The sequence below is a fragment of the Mustela nigripes genome, chromosome 13, assembly GCF_022355385.1.
Source record: "Mustela nigripes isolate SB6536 chromosome 13, MUSNIG.SB6536, whole genome shotgun sequence".
Taxonomy (NCBI): Eukaryota; Metazoa; Chordata; class Mammalia; order Carnivora; family Mustelidae; genus Mustela; species Mustela nigripes.
Genome location: NC_081569.1, coordinates 18,439,965 through 18,457,941, shown reverse-complemented (window position 1 = coordinate 18,457,941; position 17,977 = coordinate 18,439,965). Strand labels below are relative to the sequence as shown.

Below are 17,977 nucleotides of genomic sequence, written 5' to 3'. Positions count from 1 at the left end.
GTGAGGGTGGGGATGTGGGAGGTGGGTGGATGGGGGAGGTGCGGAGGGGAGGGAGGGGCAGCAGGACTCCCTGGGATCCCAGGAGGTCTGGGAAGAAGGTGAGCAGAACAGATCTGGTTCTTCTGCTGGGGACACAGCCCTGGGCGGTGGGTGCAAATATTCCTCCATTGGTTTCAGAAAGAAACAGGGAGGAAAGAAGCCAGTTGGAGCAACGTTGGCCTTCAAAGTGAGCACTGAGTTGTGCCAGTTAGGTGTGCCACAAAACATCGGTATTTAACGAGGCAACACTTTTAAAAATAAATGGCAGTGTTATTCTGCCAGCTGCAAATGTAATGCAAAACAAAGCAACACAGAAAGGGAACACTGCTCAGTGCAGAAAACATAAACCCTACTCACGAGCCAAGAGCAATGGCTTTGATCTCCAGGTAACTGTGTTACCCTGGGAATGTGCCCTGCCCCCAGGCTGTGGCCTGGTCTTGGTGTGCAGATTTGTGTTTTGTGAAAATAAAATCCAAACATGGGACGTTTTTTGAAATTGGGCCTGCAGAGCTTTGGGGTCAAGGGGAAGGCCAGCAGGGGGGATTCACCAACCCCACCCCTCAGGACGGCCCATCAGGGCAACTCCACGTTCCAGTGGTACACAGGCTTCAGGCAGGAATTCCTGCAGGCTGCTTAACCAGATAAATAACAATATAGAAGTACAACACATCGTACTTTTCAAAGGATTGAAGCCCACCAACTCCCATCACCGCAGACAGGACAGGCACCTCTGTCTGCATCCACAGCCCTGGCCATGGCCTCCTGGTGGATGGATGGAGCTCTTCATTTGGGCTCCCCCACGTGACTTGCTTTGGCCAAGGGCAACAGCATGCCTTAAGAGACCTGGTGTATTTCTACTTTCTCCACTGGAGTCTCTGCCCCTGGGGGTGGCAGGTTTGCGGGGGGGGGGGGGGGGGGGGGGGGGGGGGGGCAGGGACGGACGTCATTAACATTAATGCTCATCACTTTAGCTAATGCGGTTAGTAGTGGCTCTTAAACCCAGAGTCACAGGTAATAGATGAAACCTTCTCAATGCCTGTGAGGTCCTACGGAGGTCCCCGCGGGGATACTGTGCTGAGGAAGAGACAGAGAGGAAGGGCAGGGGAGGGTCCTCCTCAGCCCTCACTCTTCCACTGCTGTGGGGGGAGGGGGTGGGAGGTGCAGGGGAAGGAGGGGTGGGGCTGACGTCTGGCCACCAGGTAAACAGTCCATGGCCAGCAGGATGGGAGTGCTGAAAGGTGTCATCCCCTCCCTCAGCTCCGATGGCCGCTCTCCCCTCTCAGAATATGGGCACCTTTGCACTCCATGCAGTCCTCATGAGAACTCAGTCACTCTTATAATTCCTTAATAGAGAATATAATTTCCATAAAGCTGAGTCACAGGACAGAACTTTCCACTGCATTTCAGGCTACTTGCCTCTTACCTTCGTCAACTCTGCGGTTTAGGTGTTTTGTCTGCACATAAACACCTCCCTCAGCAATCCGGGATTCTCAAGACATCACCTCCCATGTGGGTCCCCCTCCCTCCAACCCCAGCATCTAGAACAGCACCCAGTGGGGGCTACATGACTCCCCTAGGCTTCTGTCCTCTTGTGCGTGTTCCGTGGTTCACTCAGAACAGAATAGTGGGGGGTCCTGAGATTCCCCTGGGGAAGAGGCTCTGTAGCAGAAAAGGCATTTCTGAGCTGCTTCCTCCAGCCTGGTGGGGAACCTACTGTAGGAGCAGGGGCAAGTCCAGACAGATCTCAAAAGGAAAGAAAAAAAAATGGGGGCTGGGGAGTCTCAAGCTGGGCCTCCCAGAGCATCTGAACATTTTCTGGGTATCTGTCCTATCTCGGGCCTGGAAGGCGGGGCTGGTTCCAGGTCTGTTCAGTGTCCCTTGGCCCAGGTCCCAAGGATCTGTAAGACTCAGTGGGGATCCCTGGGCCCCTCAGAAAGCCATCATATCAGCCTTGCAACTCTATGGGTAGAACAGAAGGTCAGCATGGCCTGGGCATCTATTAGAAACAGAGAATCTCGGTGTCCTCAGACCGACACAGTAAGAATCTGCATTTCACCAAGGTTCCCAGGGGGACTCGAGTATATATTGCAGTTTGAGAAGTTCTGTTCTGTGGGACCCAAACACTGTAGACCAGTTGATTCTCTGCACATTAGAATCATGGAAAGGGGGTAGAAAAATTTTTTTAAATGCCCATACTTGCCCTTCCCCCAAAATGCTGCTCAAGTGAGTCTAGAGGGTGCCTGGGCATTGGTGGTATAGTCACCCCCAGTGTTTCTGGTAGGGTAAAGCCCTACTCATTTAGGTCATTAGATCACCAACTCCTGACCAGGAAGGGGACAGGGCAGATCCCCTCTGGGACTTTTCCGGCCGACACTGTCACCCACCCAGTAAGCCCCAGTGTCGCCGCCCCATCCTCCTTCCTCAGGATTGCTAAGAGGAGAGACAGGTGGGACAAGGGAGCTGGAAAGTGAGGCACTACTCAAAAACCTGATATCGTGTTCTACTGCAGGTCACCTTGATCTCAGGCTAACAAGGGGAGGCCTTTCTAACGAGTAATGGAAATAAGACATATATCTTTTAAGACAGAAACAACTGTTCAAAAGATGCGAGTCGAACATTCTGAGAACATTTAGTGCTCGGCGATGTCGAGAAACCAATTCTTAATTGGTTTCTCAATTCTCACCCTTTCATAATTTGATTTATGTGCAAAGCAATCTTCCAGAAACATCACCCTAGTTAGCTTTGGGGCATTTTCAATGGAGAGAGATACTCAAGTTAATGAACAAAGTGTTTGCCCAGCCAGGCACGATGCTGCACCCCTAACTTCATGGAGGGTACAGTACCCTGGCCCTCTCAAACCCTCTCAAACCCCACATGGTGGCCTAGAGAATTCTAGAGCTAAGGCAGGGTTCCAATAACAGTTCCGCCACTTACAAATTGTTGACCTCCACCAAGTGTCTATGCATCTTTTACTCTCAATTTCCTTGGCTATAAAACGGGGATAAATGACCATGTTCTAGGTTGTTGTGAGGTTCAAATGAGACGATTTCCTAAAACACCAAATCCAGTGCCTGGTATGCACCCAGGGCCAAATACTTTTCATTAACAGTGTCAATGCCAGGGGCACCTGGGTGGCTCAGGGGGTTAATTAAGCCTCTGCCTTCAGCTCAGGTCATGATCTCAGGGTCCTGGGATTGAGCCCCGCATCGGGCTCTCTGCTCAGCAGGGAGCCTGCTCTCCCCCACCCCCGCTGTCTGCCTCTCTGCCTACTTGTGATCTCTCTCTCTCTGTCAAATAAATAAATAAAATCTTAAAAAACAAAAACAAAAACAGCGTCAATGCCATCCTCTCAACTTGGGTGAATGGTGTTAAAAGTGGTACAACTCTAGCAGAACTCTGGCAATCCACAGAAAGAGGCTTAAAAGTGTTCAAACCTAATAATCGCACTTCTATATACGTATTTTATGGAAATGGTCTCAAACAATGTAGAAAAAGATGGCAGTGGGATGGTTTTGGAAGAGTCAGTAAACAGAAGCAACCCTAATATTCCCACACATCCGACAGGGGATTAAGGACTAAGTCGATCACTTTATACACTGTTCCCACATGATATGGTGTTTTACTAGATCACATGAGCTAGGTGACTGGCAAAGTTAGGAGAAAAAAGTAGGATACTAAACTGTATACACTATAAAATTAAAACAAAATCCGATATCGTGTTCTACTGCAGGTCACCTTGATCTCAGGCTAACAAGGGGAGACCTTTCTAACGAGTAATGGAAATAAGACATATATCTTTTAAGACTGGACGAGAACGTACCAAGCTATTAGCAGTTCTTGGATTTAGGGCAGTGGGACTCCTGGCGAGTATTTTCCCCCTACTTCTCTTTATTTTTTTTTTTCTTTTTTTTTTTTTCAATTTTTCTTTAATAAACATGCAAAACCAAATCCCCATTAAAAAAGCTTTTTAACCAACATGAAGTAATGCCCTGATTCTTAAGGTCTTTGGCTCCATAATAAATTTTGTCCCCCAGCCCTTCAATGCTCAGAATTTAAGTGAGAATCCCAAGATATACTTTATGATGAAACTTTCGCCGAGTCATTGGCCTTTTTAACCTTCAGTAGAAAACCCTTTGCTCTGGACTCCCGGCAGTACACGAACGGCAGGTGACGCCCCGGGCCAGTCTGGGGCTCTTACCATTACGGGTCTCCATGGCACGTTCCGGACACACAGCTGAGCCCTCTGGCCCCACACACCAGTACATGCTGGGCGGTCGCCGAGACATGCCAGCCATCGACTCTTGGGTGGCCGCTCTCCGGAGTCAGTCCTCGCCTGGGTCACCGCCGCCACCGCTGCCCAGAGGATGGACTAAGGCACAGACGCACAGTCATGGCTGAGCAGAAAGCTGTCTGGTTCTGGTGGTGAAAAATATAAAATCAGAAAGTTTCTTCTTGTCAAGCCCCTTCCTGCTCCCTTGCATACATTTACTATTTTGTGTCGCCCTTTGGCGTCCTTCTCCTTTGCCAACATTCCTTCTTGCATTCCATCTGTCTAGCCACGCCCACTCAGGTGGGGGCAGGGAAAGACGGAGCTCCCCCCACCCAACCTTGCTCCCCACGGATCATGGCTACTTAAAGAACAGCCTCGAGGGGTGTCCGGGTGGCTCAGTCGGTTAAGCCTCTGACTCTTGACTCTGGCTCAGGTTATGACCTTAGGGTTGTGAGACTGAGCCCCACACTGGGCTCTGCAATGGGTATGGAGCCTGCTTAAGATTCTCCGCTTTTCCTCCCCAACACCCCCCTCCCTGCTCATGCTCTCTCATGCTCTCTCTCTCTCTCTAAAACGAAAACCAAAGAAAACAGTCCCGAAGAAACCCCAACAATTGCAGACACCCCTGATAAAGGGTTCAGTCATTGCTCAAACAACATGTTAAGGTTGTCAATAGCACAGGAACACCAATAAAACTAAATGAGGCTTCTGCTTTCCGAGGTTCACACTCTGAGTTAGGGTGGGGCAGACGCACTTCACAACTGAACACAACAGGAGACCTTCCCTTTGCCCAGAACAAACTCTTCCGGAAGCCCGGAGGCGAGATTGTAATCGCAAAGAGGCAAGCAGGCAAGGATCCCGCAGAGAAGAGGTCCAGAAGGCGTTGGTACTGGTTATGAAGACAAGTCTGTCTGAGCCCTGGGGGATAACAGAAAGGAGCCCTACATGTTTTGCCTGCCTGGGTACCTTTGGCCGTAGCTGGAGTCATCAACTTGGGGTCTGGGGTTCTACAGGCATCTAGCGGGTAGAGGTCAGGTTCATTACTAAACATCTTATAATACACAGAGCAGCCACCCACAACAGAGAATTATCTAGCCTGAATAGTTCCAATTATCTGGAGAAACCCTGAGTTAGATTAAGCTTGATCTCCGCAAACTAACCAGACTGTGATAACTGCTGAACCAGGGTGTTGCTCTCTCATGCTGGGCTCCCACTGAGCCTGGGCGGGGGGCGGGGGGGGGGTGTCCCCCAACACAGGTGCCTATCCTGCTATAATGATTAAATCTCCAGATTTGCCTTGAGGGCAAGACCCAGGTCCAGCTCGGGCCTGGCATGGGATAAATTGTACAATGAGAGGGAATTACTATGTGAAATGCACGTATTTCTATTAGTGTTTGCAGAGTCTATCTATATGTAAGTACAGGGTCATTAGCTATTATCCTCTGAGACAAATAACGGAAATGGAAAGTGATCTAGTGTAGTAAGAAAAAAAAAAATGAAGGTCATGTAAGTCATGCCCAAGACAATATGGAAAGGAATAAAGCACAATCTGAACATCAAAGGCTTAGACCGTCTCTGTCACATGTCAGCAGTATGACCTCAAGCCGAAACTTACTTACATGTGTCTCAGTTTTCCCATCTGTTAAAAGTAGACATGCACCCTCTCACCCAGGTGACCTTGCAGGGTTGCTGTGTGATTTCAAATAAGGTAAATTTTTCCGCAGTCACTTTCTATAATAGGGACAGAAGTGGTCCTCCCCTAAGTACCAGCAGGAGGCCAGAGAGACCATCTAATTATCAAGTTCAGAGACAATATCAATGCTGGAGGGCAGACACATGGTCTCCCCACCGAGCAGGTTATAGACGGTGTCCTGAACAGTGTGGGCCCTGAGCAAGCCACAGAATAAGGCTAGGAGGGCACTGGAGCTTTCTCATCTTAGGTCCTGGAAATCAGGCCCAGGTAGGCTAGACTCCTACAGGCAGGGGAAGGTCAAGGAGCTAGGAAACCCCTCCCCTAGAAGCCATGTCCATTATGACCCCCCCCCCCCCCCCCACGTTTCTGAACCAAAGAGTGAGAGGTTGCAGCAAACCATATTTAGGAAAACCTGTGTTTGGAGTCTGGGAGCCTAAACAATCCAAGGAAGAATGATCCACCTGGACAAAATGTAGGAGACCATCAAAGCTTTCTAAATTGTAAAATTTGATTAGGCAAACCAGCTTGAGGCAAGAACACAGCAAAGCACCAAACCATCTCATCTCTGTTTTAATCTAAAAGCTCCGAATCCTACAGCAACATTCAGAAACCAAGGAACACGGTGGCCACCTGCTTTCAAACATCTCTTAAAATCAGCTACCGCATCTACCCAACAACACCTTAAAAAAATCCAAATGCTGGTAGATGTTCCTTCTGAAAACAGAAGTGTCTTGCCATAGAATGCTTTTAAGTTAAAAAAAAAAAAATCTTTAAAATATTTTAGGCCAACCCTTGCCCAGCACATTTTGTTCCCCTTTTCATTTTCAGTTTCCTTTTGAAAATCTCTTTACCGATGGAGGATATTACAACTGGAGCAGTTTTTCAATTGTAATTTGTATGTCGGCTTAGACTCTAAGGTAGAAGTTTTAAAGTGAGGTAACTCAACTTTTGCTTAATCTTCGCCCTCAAACGGATCTTTGCTTCTTCTTACTTCCTTTGGGTTCAGACCAGTGCAACAAATCATGGTTATAACTTCATGTCTTGTTTTCATTATGGTGTACACATCCTTAAGAGGGCTTTAAGAGGTTTTCTGTCATGATCATTTTAATACCTTTTAAAAACCTCACCAATTTTTCATTTGCAATCTTTATACTGGCATTAATGAACAATACCTGAATACTTAATGGGAAAAAAGGGGGGGGGGAACCTGACATTCATTGGGCAAATGTTTTTATTGGGCCCTTTCTATGAGGAGGGAACTCCATGAGTTCAGGAAACTTTACAGCTTGTGGGGAAGGCACAGTTAAGTGAGTGCTTGCTACAAAGTTTCTGACAGAGGAGAAAGGCAGGAGATTCAGGACCTGCTCACCTGTCTTTTCAGGAGACTTGGAAAGGATTGCCAGTACCAAAGGGCTGGAAGACGCTTGCAAATGAAGCATGTTAGCCATGCTCATATTATCCAGTAATTTTCTGAATGAAAAGTGTGGTGGTAGAGATGCTTGATCCAAAGTCTTCAATATCCCTTTGGCACTATTAGCCTCCCCTGATCAGTTACTGGCTTGTCTCCAAAATGTGCTTAATGGATTCATGGACATCAAAATAACAAGGAGCTGCAGACAAGAAATGTGTAGGTCTCAGTCCCAGATGAACACCCAAGGGTTTGGGAATAGAAGTTCTTCATGAGTCTGAAACCACACATAAGTTACACCTGTCCATTAGCCATTCGATTCCTGTGCCTGTACGTACTGCTCACCTCTTAGTTCTGGCAGAGAAGAGCAGCAGTGAGCAATGCTGGTGCCTACAAATGGTCTCGGACCCCTGGAGCTCCAGTAGAGTGTGCCAGGCAGTTAAAGGAGAGAGCTAATAAATGAAGAAGGACCATAATACCAGTGGGGACCCCAGATGGACACTGAGCAAGGGATGTAAAAAAGAGGCTGGGTTTAGAGGGGGGTGGCTGGCCCTGTGAAGAATCAGGGGTCAAGACAGCAGACACCACATGCTGGAGAGTGAGATGGGCCGGGGTGGCTGGGGCGGGGGGACTGTGGTAGGGTGACATGGGCAATGGTCATGTGGTTCATGATGCCATATAGGAGGTATCCTATATTTCATGCCAGTCACAAGGAGAAATTATTGTAGGGCTCTAAGAAGAGGACTGACACATTCTGATTTACCTGGTTTTTTTTTTTTTTTTTTTTTAAATCACTCTGGATGTCAAATAGAGAACTGGAGAGGGGAGGATTGTAATCATACAGAAATGGGTGCTCCTACTTTAGACTAGGATGAAGACTGAGGAAGAAGGGCTAGACCCAGACACACAGGCAAGCCCAACTCAACTTGGTAACAGACTGAATTCAAGGGATGAGGAGACAGGTCAGAGGAAAATTCCCAGCAACTGAGCAACTGAGTTGAATATGGGCTTATTCCCTGAGATGTGGAAGCTTGCGGGCAGGAATGTTTGGCTGACCCCAAAGCCTCCTTTAGGGACAAGTCAGGTGTGAGGTTTGTATGTCTGTAACTTAATTTTTTTATTCTTCCCAGACAGAAGCAAAAATACTTAGTCAGTCTAGTCGACCGTTTAATGTCTGGGTACCTCGTTACAATGCTGACTGGCTGGCAAACTGTAAAAAGAGTGTATTCAGTGAGAACCTTGCTAAAAGGTTCTCGGGCTCCTGTTTTCTCTATCTCTGAACCCTGTCCATGTGTTTGGGGAGAAAACTTCCTGGCCTCTAAGCATGCAGGGACAAGGTGGGCTGGCCAGAGGTCCCCAGATTCTCCCTTACCATCTCCGTCTGGCCACCAGCCTTCCCAGGCTCCCTCCTTGCCCTGTCCTGGACCTCACTCATCTCTGCACCCCTGCCAGGCAAGGTGGCAGAGATGGCGGGTTTTACGGGGACCTGCCAGAGGCTCGTCCCCCCTGGGGCAGAAGCCCGGCCCAGGCTTTGCAGGGCGGGGTGGGGGTGGGGGGCTGGAGCACTTGGCAGACCCTCAGAAGCAGCCTCCCCCTCCTGCCCCCGGGGGGCCAGAGATCCTGGGCAGAGCCTCCCCGCCACACACACACACACACACACACACTCACCCGCACGCTGGTTTGCTCACACTGGGCCCGCGCGGGGCTGAAGGAAATGTCTGTAGAGACGTGAGACGTAGGTAGAGACGCCCTGTGTCTCTTCCCGACTTTTGTTTTTTTGCTCCTGCTCCCCTAGCCCCGGCCGCGGCCCGCGCGGGATTTCGGGGTGGCCCTCCAGGGCCCCGCACCCTCCCCCACTCCGCGGGCCGGGGAGGCCGCGGGGCCACGAGACGGGGGTCGCCCGCGCCCTCGGTGCACCCCCCCCCCACCCCTCCCGCAAGGGCCACCTCCGCGGAGCACGCGACCGTCCGGAGCGCGAGCCTGGGCTGAGGGGGCCCGGGGCTCCTCGAGACCCTCCGCAGGAGGCTGCCAGGGCCCCCGGTTGGGGCGGGGGCCGGACGGGGGCTTACCTGCGGCGGCGGCGGCGGGGCAGGACCCGGGGCGCCTGGGACGCGGGGCTCGGCGCGTGGGGCCGGGCGGGGCGGACACCAGCGGGCCGGGGCCTGGCCGTCCCCCTGCCCTCCGCCCCCTGCGCCTCCGGCCGCGCGCGCCGGGGCCGGGCCGGGCCCAGACGCACTTCCTCAATCCTGCGGCCCGCGGGCGGGAGGCGCGGAGAGCGCGCACGGCAAGGGTCGGCCGCGGCTGCTGAGGCCCGCGACGGGCACAGGGCGGAGGGTCCTTGTGGTGGCCCGCCTCGGTTTCCCCAGCCGGAGGTACCCAGATGCACCGCTCCTGCCCGGGAGACGACGGGGCCCGTGGGCCCTTGCAGCGCGAGGTCTCCTCCAGGTTTGGGTACCCTGCCCGCTCCTGGCGGGGCAGGCGCAGCGACAAGATTGGTCGGTTCTCAGCTCAGCCCAGCTTTCACTGTCCCCTTGGCTCTGCTCGGGGACAAAATACAACGACTAACGTCTGACTTGTACTAGGTGTAGACTCGCAGTAAATACTTAAAAGTCAGGCAAATATTCATTTACGTACAATTCCGTATAGGGCAGTATAAAAATACATATTTTTAATGCTTTTTGTATTTTGCAAATTGTGCCCCTCCCGTTACAAGAATGTATTTAATTATGGATGTACATATAAAGATGTCACTATTTGGTGAATCATTGTAAATGGTGTGGGCTGTTTTAGTAGGAAGACAGGATGGGATGTTGGCAATTTGTTTTGTTTCGACTGAATGTAAGTATGTTCATCACACCGCGGAGGCCACTCTGAAGGCGGATTGTAGAGACGCACGCCCAGGCTGCGGACAGCCCTCAGATTTGGCTCCACGTGCCAACCCCAGAAAGAGAAGTCTGCTCAGAAAAAAAACAGATGGTCCTATGGTTCTGCAGCCTGGCAGGACCCGCGCCCTAAACGCTTCTCGTGTAACGTTATATGAGATTTAGGGCAAGACGGAGGCAAATCCCCACCCCCCTCACTGCCATTTCACAAAGGCCGGGCGGACGCAGGGCCCCCGCACGACCCCCGCACGACGTCGCGGACACTCTGAGCAGTGGCCGGTTGGCTAGGGCACCCCTGGGGCAGCCTTGCTGCCCCCAGCTCTCCTGCCACGAAACGCCCTTGCAAAAGGGTGGATGCGGTTTTCAATCCTGTCCTCAATACTTCGGTCCTAACGCCAGAACTCAAAAGGCAGGAGTGGGATTGCTACCCAAAAGTCCCTAATAATTTGCAGGGCGTGGCGTCGCAGTGCTGAGGGAGCGGGGCAAACCCTGCGCCGCGCCTCTACGGCGCGCGGCCGCGCCATCTAGCGGTACCGCGAGGAAGAGCACGCCCAGTGCCCGGGCGGACGCTGGAGCTCCTGTGGCCAATGTGGTTGGGGCAACTCAGCTTCCCTTTTTCAAGAGTTTGGGAATAGAAGCTAGGGAATGTCTCCAATGTAAAACAAAACAAACAAACAAACAAAAAAACAAAAACAAAAACAAACAAACAAACAAAAAAACCAGCCGACTGGAGTGTTTTGAGCTGGTTACATCTCAGCATTTAACTCTATTCATTAGGCACGAGTTAGTCACAGGTTTGCACGGGAAGGTTATTACAGGTCAGTTAAGATCTCTTCCTACTGCTTCTTGGTCACTTCCCCTAACAACGCTGACTCGTGTCTTCTAGCTTTTGCTCTGCGTACCCAGGTTCTCAGCACCTCAGTTGGAATGACCGCTCCTAAGGTATAACCAGCTGGAAGCTGCCTCCCCCACCTCACATTTGGGCCTCCTGAAGGTCTAGTGGCTGACTGCTACCTTGCCATCCCACCCCCACAGCCTTTTAGTCATTTCTTCGGCAGCGAACTTAATTTCCTCAGACATTTTTCTCTGGATACTTTATAAAAAAAAAATCCTTTATCATCAGCATTTTAGGCTTAAGTCAGATACATGCTAGGGGCAGGACAGTAATAATTCTTTGTCCTCTACCAGGAGAAGCTAGGACATTCCATAAGGTCCACTTTGAGAAAATGTGCCCCCCTCCTGTGCACCCCCCACCACATGCACACCCATGACAGCCAGTGTGTGTCCCAGAATGGTTCCCTTCAGAGAGTAAACCAGTAAAGGAAAAATAAGTAAACCAAAAAAGGAAAAATAAATAAACCAGTAAAGGAAAAGGCCATTTTCCTAGAATGTTCTGCTCACACTGAGATTGAGAAATGAAAGTTTTCTAAATACATGAATACCTATGTAAGTGGATACATTAAGCGAGATCTGATCCAGGCCTCTCTTAAGTGTTCTCTTAAAAGGTGGCACCTTGAGGGGCGACTAGGTGGCTCGGTGTGTTAAACCTCTGCCTTCAACTCAGGTCATGATCTCAGGGTCCTGGGATCGAGCCCCACATCAGGCTCTCTGCTCGGCAGGAAACCTGCTCCCCGCCCTCCCCCGACCTACTGTGATCTCTCTCTGTGACAAATAAATAAATAAAATCTCTCTTAAAAAAAAAAAAGTGGCACCTTGTCACCCCATAGCCAAAATGATCTTGGATGATCAACATCAAATACACAGATGTAACTGGATGGACCTAACCGAGTACAAGGGAAGCTCTTGATCCAACCTCAGTGTCAGCTCATGACTTGGTGACTGAGGCATGTTAGAAACTCAAGGTTGGGTCAAACCCAAACACCAAGATCCTCATGACAAAGATGGAAACGTGTGCAGACGGCAGCAGAATGCAATATTTTCTCTAACCCCCTGTGCCAACCTCCCCACCATTTTCCAGACTCACCTGCTCATTAGTAAAAGGACACTTGGGCAGCTTAGGTGACAGCTTACACTTCACCAGCTAAGTCGTGGAGCCTTTGAGGCCGAGCTCCCTGTCTGCTTAACCCGCAAACACAGATGAGTGGGTTTCACACTCAGGCGAAATGTGAGGCCTGATCGATTGAGCAAATGGAATTTGAATCTTAAGCCACAGATACTGCTTTATGGCAAGCCATTTTGTACATTAGCTCTGAGAAAGAGAAAGGTCTGCCGCAGAATTAAAGTGAGTTTGGTCCTTAAATGAAAAAAAAATAATGTTTGTCAAATATCCGATTTTATTTTATCATTGTTGCATTGTCAGACACAATCGGTAGTTGGGGGTCAGAATTCCCAGGCCAATAGATTTTTCTGAAACCATACCACAGGAGTAAACCTTAAAAGAAGTGAAATCTATTACTATATAGATTTCCATTTCTAAATACAGTATATTACAGAAGGTTGAATATACCACCTCTGTTTACTTACAACTATAAAAAGATACATTAACTATACCAATTATAAATAATGTAGCATTTCATAATAAAGGCATTATTGTACAACGAGAGAATAAGAACCCTCTAATGTATTACTAACAAGATTAGTGTCTATAGTTGCTTGAGATAAAATCCTGAAAATTCAGTGTATGAAGTCAACCCCTGACCTAGCGAGTTGCTGACAGTTTAAGTGATAAGTGTTAACTGTTGCAGAGAAGGTGAATTGCATATTGCCTATTTCTGACAAGAACGACAACCCCATTCCATACAGGACTTTCTTTTATCCATCACACTGGTTTTGACATTTGTCATCTTCCTGCCCTCCCCCCCAATTTAATTCTCAAACATAATTTAATTCCAAAATAGAAGCACCCTCAGAAAAGTAACTAATTAGTAACAGTGGAAGTATCCAAACAGCGCAATTCCATTTGGTTTTGTTGTTTTAGAAGCAATTGGGGAACACTTTAAAACTTGGGATTGCACAGCATTTGCAGATATAAAGAGGAAAAGAAACATTCACAACATGTTAGTGCAGTCCTCAGGCCCCTTGAGTACTGAGGGACCCAGTTCTTCCACGGAGTCCCGGTGTTATTTGTTAATTAATCATTAATATCAAAATAGGACTTTAAAAAACCAAGTGGTATTAAAGCAACAGCCTTTCCAGTTGTGTATGCTTTGCTAATCTAACATAGATCACCAAGCTGGAGACATAGAGAGCTACACAGGCAGATCATAAACCGTTAATGCAAGTAGCAGAAATTCAGAATTTGTAAAAGGGAATTATGGCTCTGGTTTGTAAAATGCAGTTGCTAAGCTGTCATCACTAGGTCACCAGCAGCAAAGGTGACACTAGCGATGTTTTCTGCCTAAGAAAGTGCCTTGGTTAAGGTCGCCCGTGACATAGCTTTAGATAAGCATGTTGGGCACTGATTCGGTCATATTCCAAAAGGAGTTTTCGTTTTAAGCGGAGTCCCATGGTCAATGTCAAGAGGCAGTCCTTGAAGAACCCAAGTCCTTTCACCCCCAAGACCTTCAGTACCTTTCCATGGCACCTGCTTCCCCAAAGCGCCCCCCATTGGATCCTCACAATCCGGTTCGTATGTTTTGAACTTCGTTCTGTTTCTTTTCCGCTAACTGGTAGGAGGCGCTTGGGTCATGGGCAGATAACCCCGAGAAGCCGCAGGTGCAGGGCCCTGTTTGCAGAGCAAGCCGGGCGTTCTTCTCAGTTCTTAGCGGAGTCAGAATCGGCCAAACGTTTTTAAGGGACCTCTGGAGACTTCAAATACCACTTCCCATTGGCCACGCCCCGAGCCCCTTCACTGTCCCCCCGGGGGACCTGGTTGAAAGGGAGAAACAGAAAGGGCCCCGAGCTCGATCCCCAGGCGGGACTGCAAACCCACATTTACAACGGATGGGTCACTAAAACCGGAGTGTGAGAGGAAAGTGGAAATCATTCAAATCCAGTAGATTTAAAGTCTCCAGCGCAAAGGAACCCTGGGAAGACGGCAAATGCAGTTTTTTCTTCGGCAAAGTTCGATCTGCCACATTCAGCTGTCAGATGTTTGAGGAAGAAGCCCGCCTTTCCTTCAGGGGCTCTTGTCATCGAGTTTGATGGTGACAGTTTTCACCTCTGTGTACTCAGCCAGTGCGTACTCACCACTGCGATCACAGAAAAGAGGAGAATATAAAACAGGCATGTCACCTTGCCATTCTGTCGCCACTGTGTTCTAACGCTTGGCTGGCCAATTACTCAGCTGGGCAGTTTGGAGTCGGCGCAAAAGGTCAGAATGTGATGACTTCACAGGGGAATATCCAGGACGGTCACACCATCAGTATGTTTGAGTAACTCGATGTATAACTTCAGTTTAAATATGAGGTTTTCTGGTGTGTGCTGCTTTGGAAATATTCAGAAAGACTAAGGGTTTGCCTTAAATGGATGAAAGGGATCAGGGGGAGGGGAGAGGTGGATCCCCTGGGTGGGGAGTACAGAGTGAGAAGAGGACCCACGTGGGTGGACAAGGAGGGGACCGGGGGATGTGGCCAGAGGATCCACAAGGAAGAGGGATATGGAGGGGCCCAGAGTGGACCTCCGGAGACCACAGCCGGTGACCAGCTGTAGGGGGAGTCAGGCCAGCCCAGAGCAGTGAGGGGAGCAGATGTGGGCACAGACTAGACACGCAGGGGGGCCACAACCTCTGAGTTTGCATCTTTGCCCTGTGTCCTTTCTCTAAGTCTTGCAGAGCCCAGGGGCCCCTTCTCAGGTATCATGGGCCTTCCTCAGGGCAGCTCCCCTTCCCAGAACTGAGATGCAGCCTTGGACAGATTTAAATGCCTCTACGACACGTTCTCTGCGGTTAGGTAAATACAAATGTGTCCCTGTTGAGGAAAAGAGCTCAAAATTGAGGCAGCCACTGGAGGGTCTGCAGAGTCCCATTTCCTCCCTTCGATCCGTGGCTCTCAAAGTGTGGTCTCAGTGCCTCAGTGACACCTCCGAACTTGCACCAAATGCAGATTCCCAGGCCCCCTACCCTTCCCCAGGGGTTGACAGAATAATGCCCCAGAGTCAGGGTGACCCTATCTGAGCCCTCCAAACTGGTGTTAGGTTACGCAAAAGGGGATTAAGGCTGTAGATAGGATTAAAGTTGCCAATTAACTGGCTTTAAAATACAAGGTTAGGGGCGCCTGGATGGCTCAGTGGGTTAAAGCCTCTGCCTTCAGCTCGGTTGTGATCCTAGGGTCCTGGGATGGAGCCCCGCATCGGGCTCTCTGCTTGGCGGGGAGTCTGCTTCCCTTCCTCTCTCTCTGTCTGCCTGCCTCTCTGCCTACTTGTGATCTGTGCCGGTCAAATAAATAAATAAAATCTTTAAAAAAATAAAAAAATAAAATACAAGGTTATTCTGCATTATCTGGGTGGGCCCAATGTAATCACCAGGATCCTTAAAAGGGTACAAGGGAGGCAGAAGAGAGTCAGAGGGAAATTAGACTGCAGGAGCAGGGTTTAGAGGGCTGCAACGGTGTTGCCTTTGAGCACAGAGGACAGGGCCGCCAGCCAAGGAATGTGAGGAGCCTCTAGAAGCTGAAAAAGACAAGAAAACATATTCTCCGCCTGGAGGCCCCAGAAAGAAATGCAGCCCTGTGCATGCCTTGATTTCAGCTCAGTGAGACCATCTGATTTTTAGCCTACAGAACTGTGTAAAATAGTTTTTAGTTAGGTTGTTCAAACCACAAATTTTGTGATAATTTATTGTAGCGGCAATAGAAAACTAAGACACCTACTGAAGTGGGGCCCAGAAATCCGTAACAAGCCAGGAGATTCTGATACTGCTCAAGCTAGAGAACTACTGGCTTAGACCTATGCAGGCACGTAATTAGGCCTTCCTAAGCCTCCAATTCATTATCTTTAAAATGGGCATACCATTGCCTCCTTGACCTTATCTTGTTTGGAGATGATTTATTATAGAGCATCTCCTACGTACAGGTAAAAAATAAAGGGTAGGGGTGCCTGGGTGGCTCAGTCCTTAAGCATCTGCCTTCAGCTCAGGTCATGATCCCAGAGTCCTGGGATCGAGCCCTGCATCGGGATCCCTGCTTGGCAGAAAGACTGCTTCTCCCCCTCCTGCTCCCCCTGCTTGTGTTCCCTCTCTTCCTGGGTCTCTGTCGAATAAATAAATCTTAAAAAAAAATTAAAAAAATAAATAAAGGGTAGAAAGTATTATTATTTCTTAATTAATAGGTCATTAAGATTTTTTTTGGTAGTTCCCTGAAACAAATAGTTCAAGAACCGGTGAGAAGGAGTGAAGTATTTTGTAATCTTTTTAAAACATAACACAAAATATAAAAGCCATACGCAGAACACTGAATTCAATTTTTGCAGAGTGGAAAATCTATTTCAAACCCCCCCCAAAACAAATGACAAGCTAGAAAAAAAGTTACAATCACAACCCTGTGTGGGAAACAGTGCCATTTTCCTTCATATACAAAGAGCTCTTAAAACCCAATTTAAAAAGCCCACAAACAAATGGAAAAATCAACAAAGGGCATGAACAGTCAGTTCACAGAAAAACAAATACAGATTACTAGTAAGTGTGAAAAACATGCTCAACGCCCTTGCAATTAAAGACACACAAACCAAAAGACCAGAAGTTCATTTTTCATGGAGCAGATTACCCAATTTTAGGAATTTATTCTGAAAATAATCTCCCACAAGTGCATAAAGATTTATGCCAGAATGGTTCGTAATAGGAAAAGCCCTTGGATATAACACAAAAGTCCATCACAGGAGACCCTTAATAAAAAGAATGGAGGAATATCCAAAGCCCATTCTCAAGCCCCCAAAATAGTTAGCTCCCATTTCATTTGAAAACAGAAAAAATGGGGCGCCTGGGTAGCTCAGTGGGTTAAAGCCTCTGCCTACGGCTCAGGTCATGATCTCAGGGTCCTGGGATGGAGCCCGGCCTTGGGCTCTCTGCTCAGCAAGGAGCCTATTTTTTCTCCTTTCTCTCTGCCTGCCTCTCTGCCTACTTGTGATCTCTCTGCTAAATAAATAAATAAAATCTTTTAAAAAAAAGAAAAGAAAACAGAAAAAATGCACTGCAAAGAAAATACACAAGTAAATTCTAAAAGTGAATATGTAGTATTGCGTTGTTAAAAACGCAAAGTAGTTAATGATTTAGCGACTTCGTAAAGAAAAGTAATAAACCAAATAATGAAAGCACATTCAGTTACTTAGCTGATTAACTAATCAAGTCCAGTCTTAAACCATTCCTGTAGGATGAAGTACACGAATCACCTTATTCTTCCTATTCCTGCAATTCCTGCCAAGGTTCAAGTTCTGGACCCCCTGTGGCATCTCCTAATGGGTTTCTTGACCAGTCCTGATGGTCTTGGTGCTCCAGGCTAATCATGAGTCCGGCCCTTCTCCTCTTGGACCCCACCAGAACTTTGGCAGGGGAAGGTGTGATCGCTGCTCTGGGTTCAGAACCCAGCACGTACCCCAAAGGTGCTCATTAAATATTGGCTAAGTAAACAAATGGGGGGAAAAAATGAGTGATGGGACCGTGCTTATCTCTGACAAACGGGATTAAGGATCCGCGGAGGGAGGCCTAGCTTTCCACCCCTCTCGACTGTGTGGATTTTTGTTGCTTGTTGTTGCTGTGATTGCAAAACCACCAAGAAAAGTGCCCAGGAGGAAGA

General features: G+C 48.6%; 2 protein-coding genes across 5 annotated transcripts in view; both read right to left on the bottom strand.

Annotated features, from left to right (window-relative positions):
- The window catches only part of LRRK1 (leucine rich repeat kinase 1), a 121,425-nt gene extending 111,817 nt beyond the window's left edge, over positions 1-9,608 (bottom strand). The window contains exons 1-2 of one of the 3 annotated variants that reach the window (XM_059371675.1): positions 9,480-9,608; positions 4,238-4,455 (exon numbers count right to left, since the gene is read on the bottom strand). In XM_059371675.1, the coding sequence (XP_059227658.1) occupies positions 4,238-4,334 (97 nt within the window). In that variant the 5' untranslated portion in view covers positions 4,335-4,455; positions 9,480-9,608. Of the gene's footprint in view, positions 1-4,237; positions 4,456-9,078; positions 9,102-9,479 lie in introns of those variants that run through there. The other 2 variants (XM_059371676.1, XM_059371678.1) reach the window with 2 other exon arrangements.
- Positions 9,609-12,566: 2,958 nt separating this feature from the next.
- ALDH1A3 (aldehyde dehydrogenase 1 family member A3) overlaps positions 12,567-17,977 on the bottom strand; it is a 37,093-nt gene continuing 31,682 nt past the window's right edge. The window contains exon 13 of one of the 2 annotated variants that reach the window (XM_059371673.1): positions 12,567-14,443. In XM_059371673.1, coding sequence (XP_059227656.1) covers positions 14,371-14,443 — 73 coding nt within the window. In that variant the 3' untranslated portion in view covers positions 12,567-14,370. Of the gene's footprint in view, positions 14,444-16,691; positions 17,802-17,977 lie in introns of those variants that run through there. The other variant, XM_059371674.1, reaches the window with a different exon arrangement.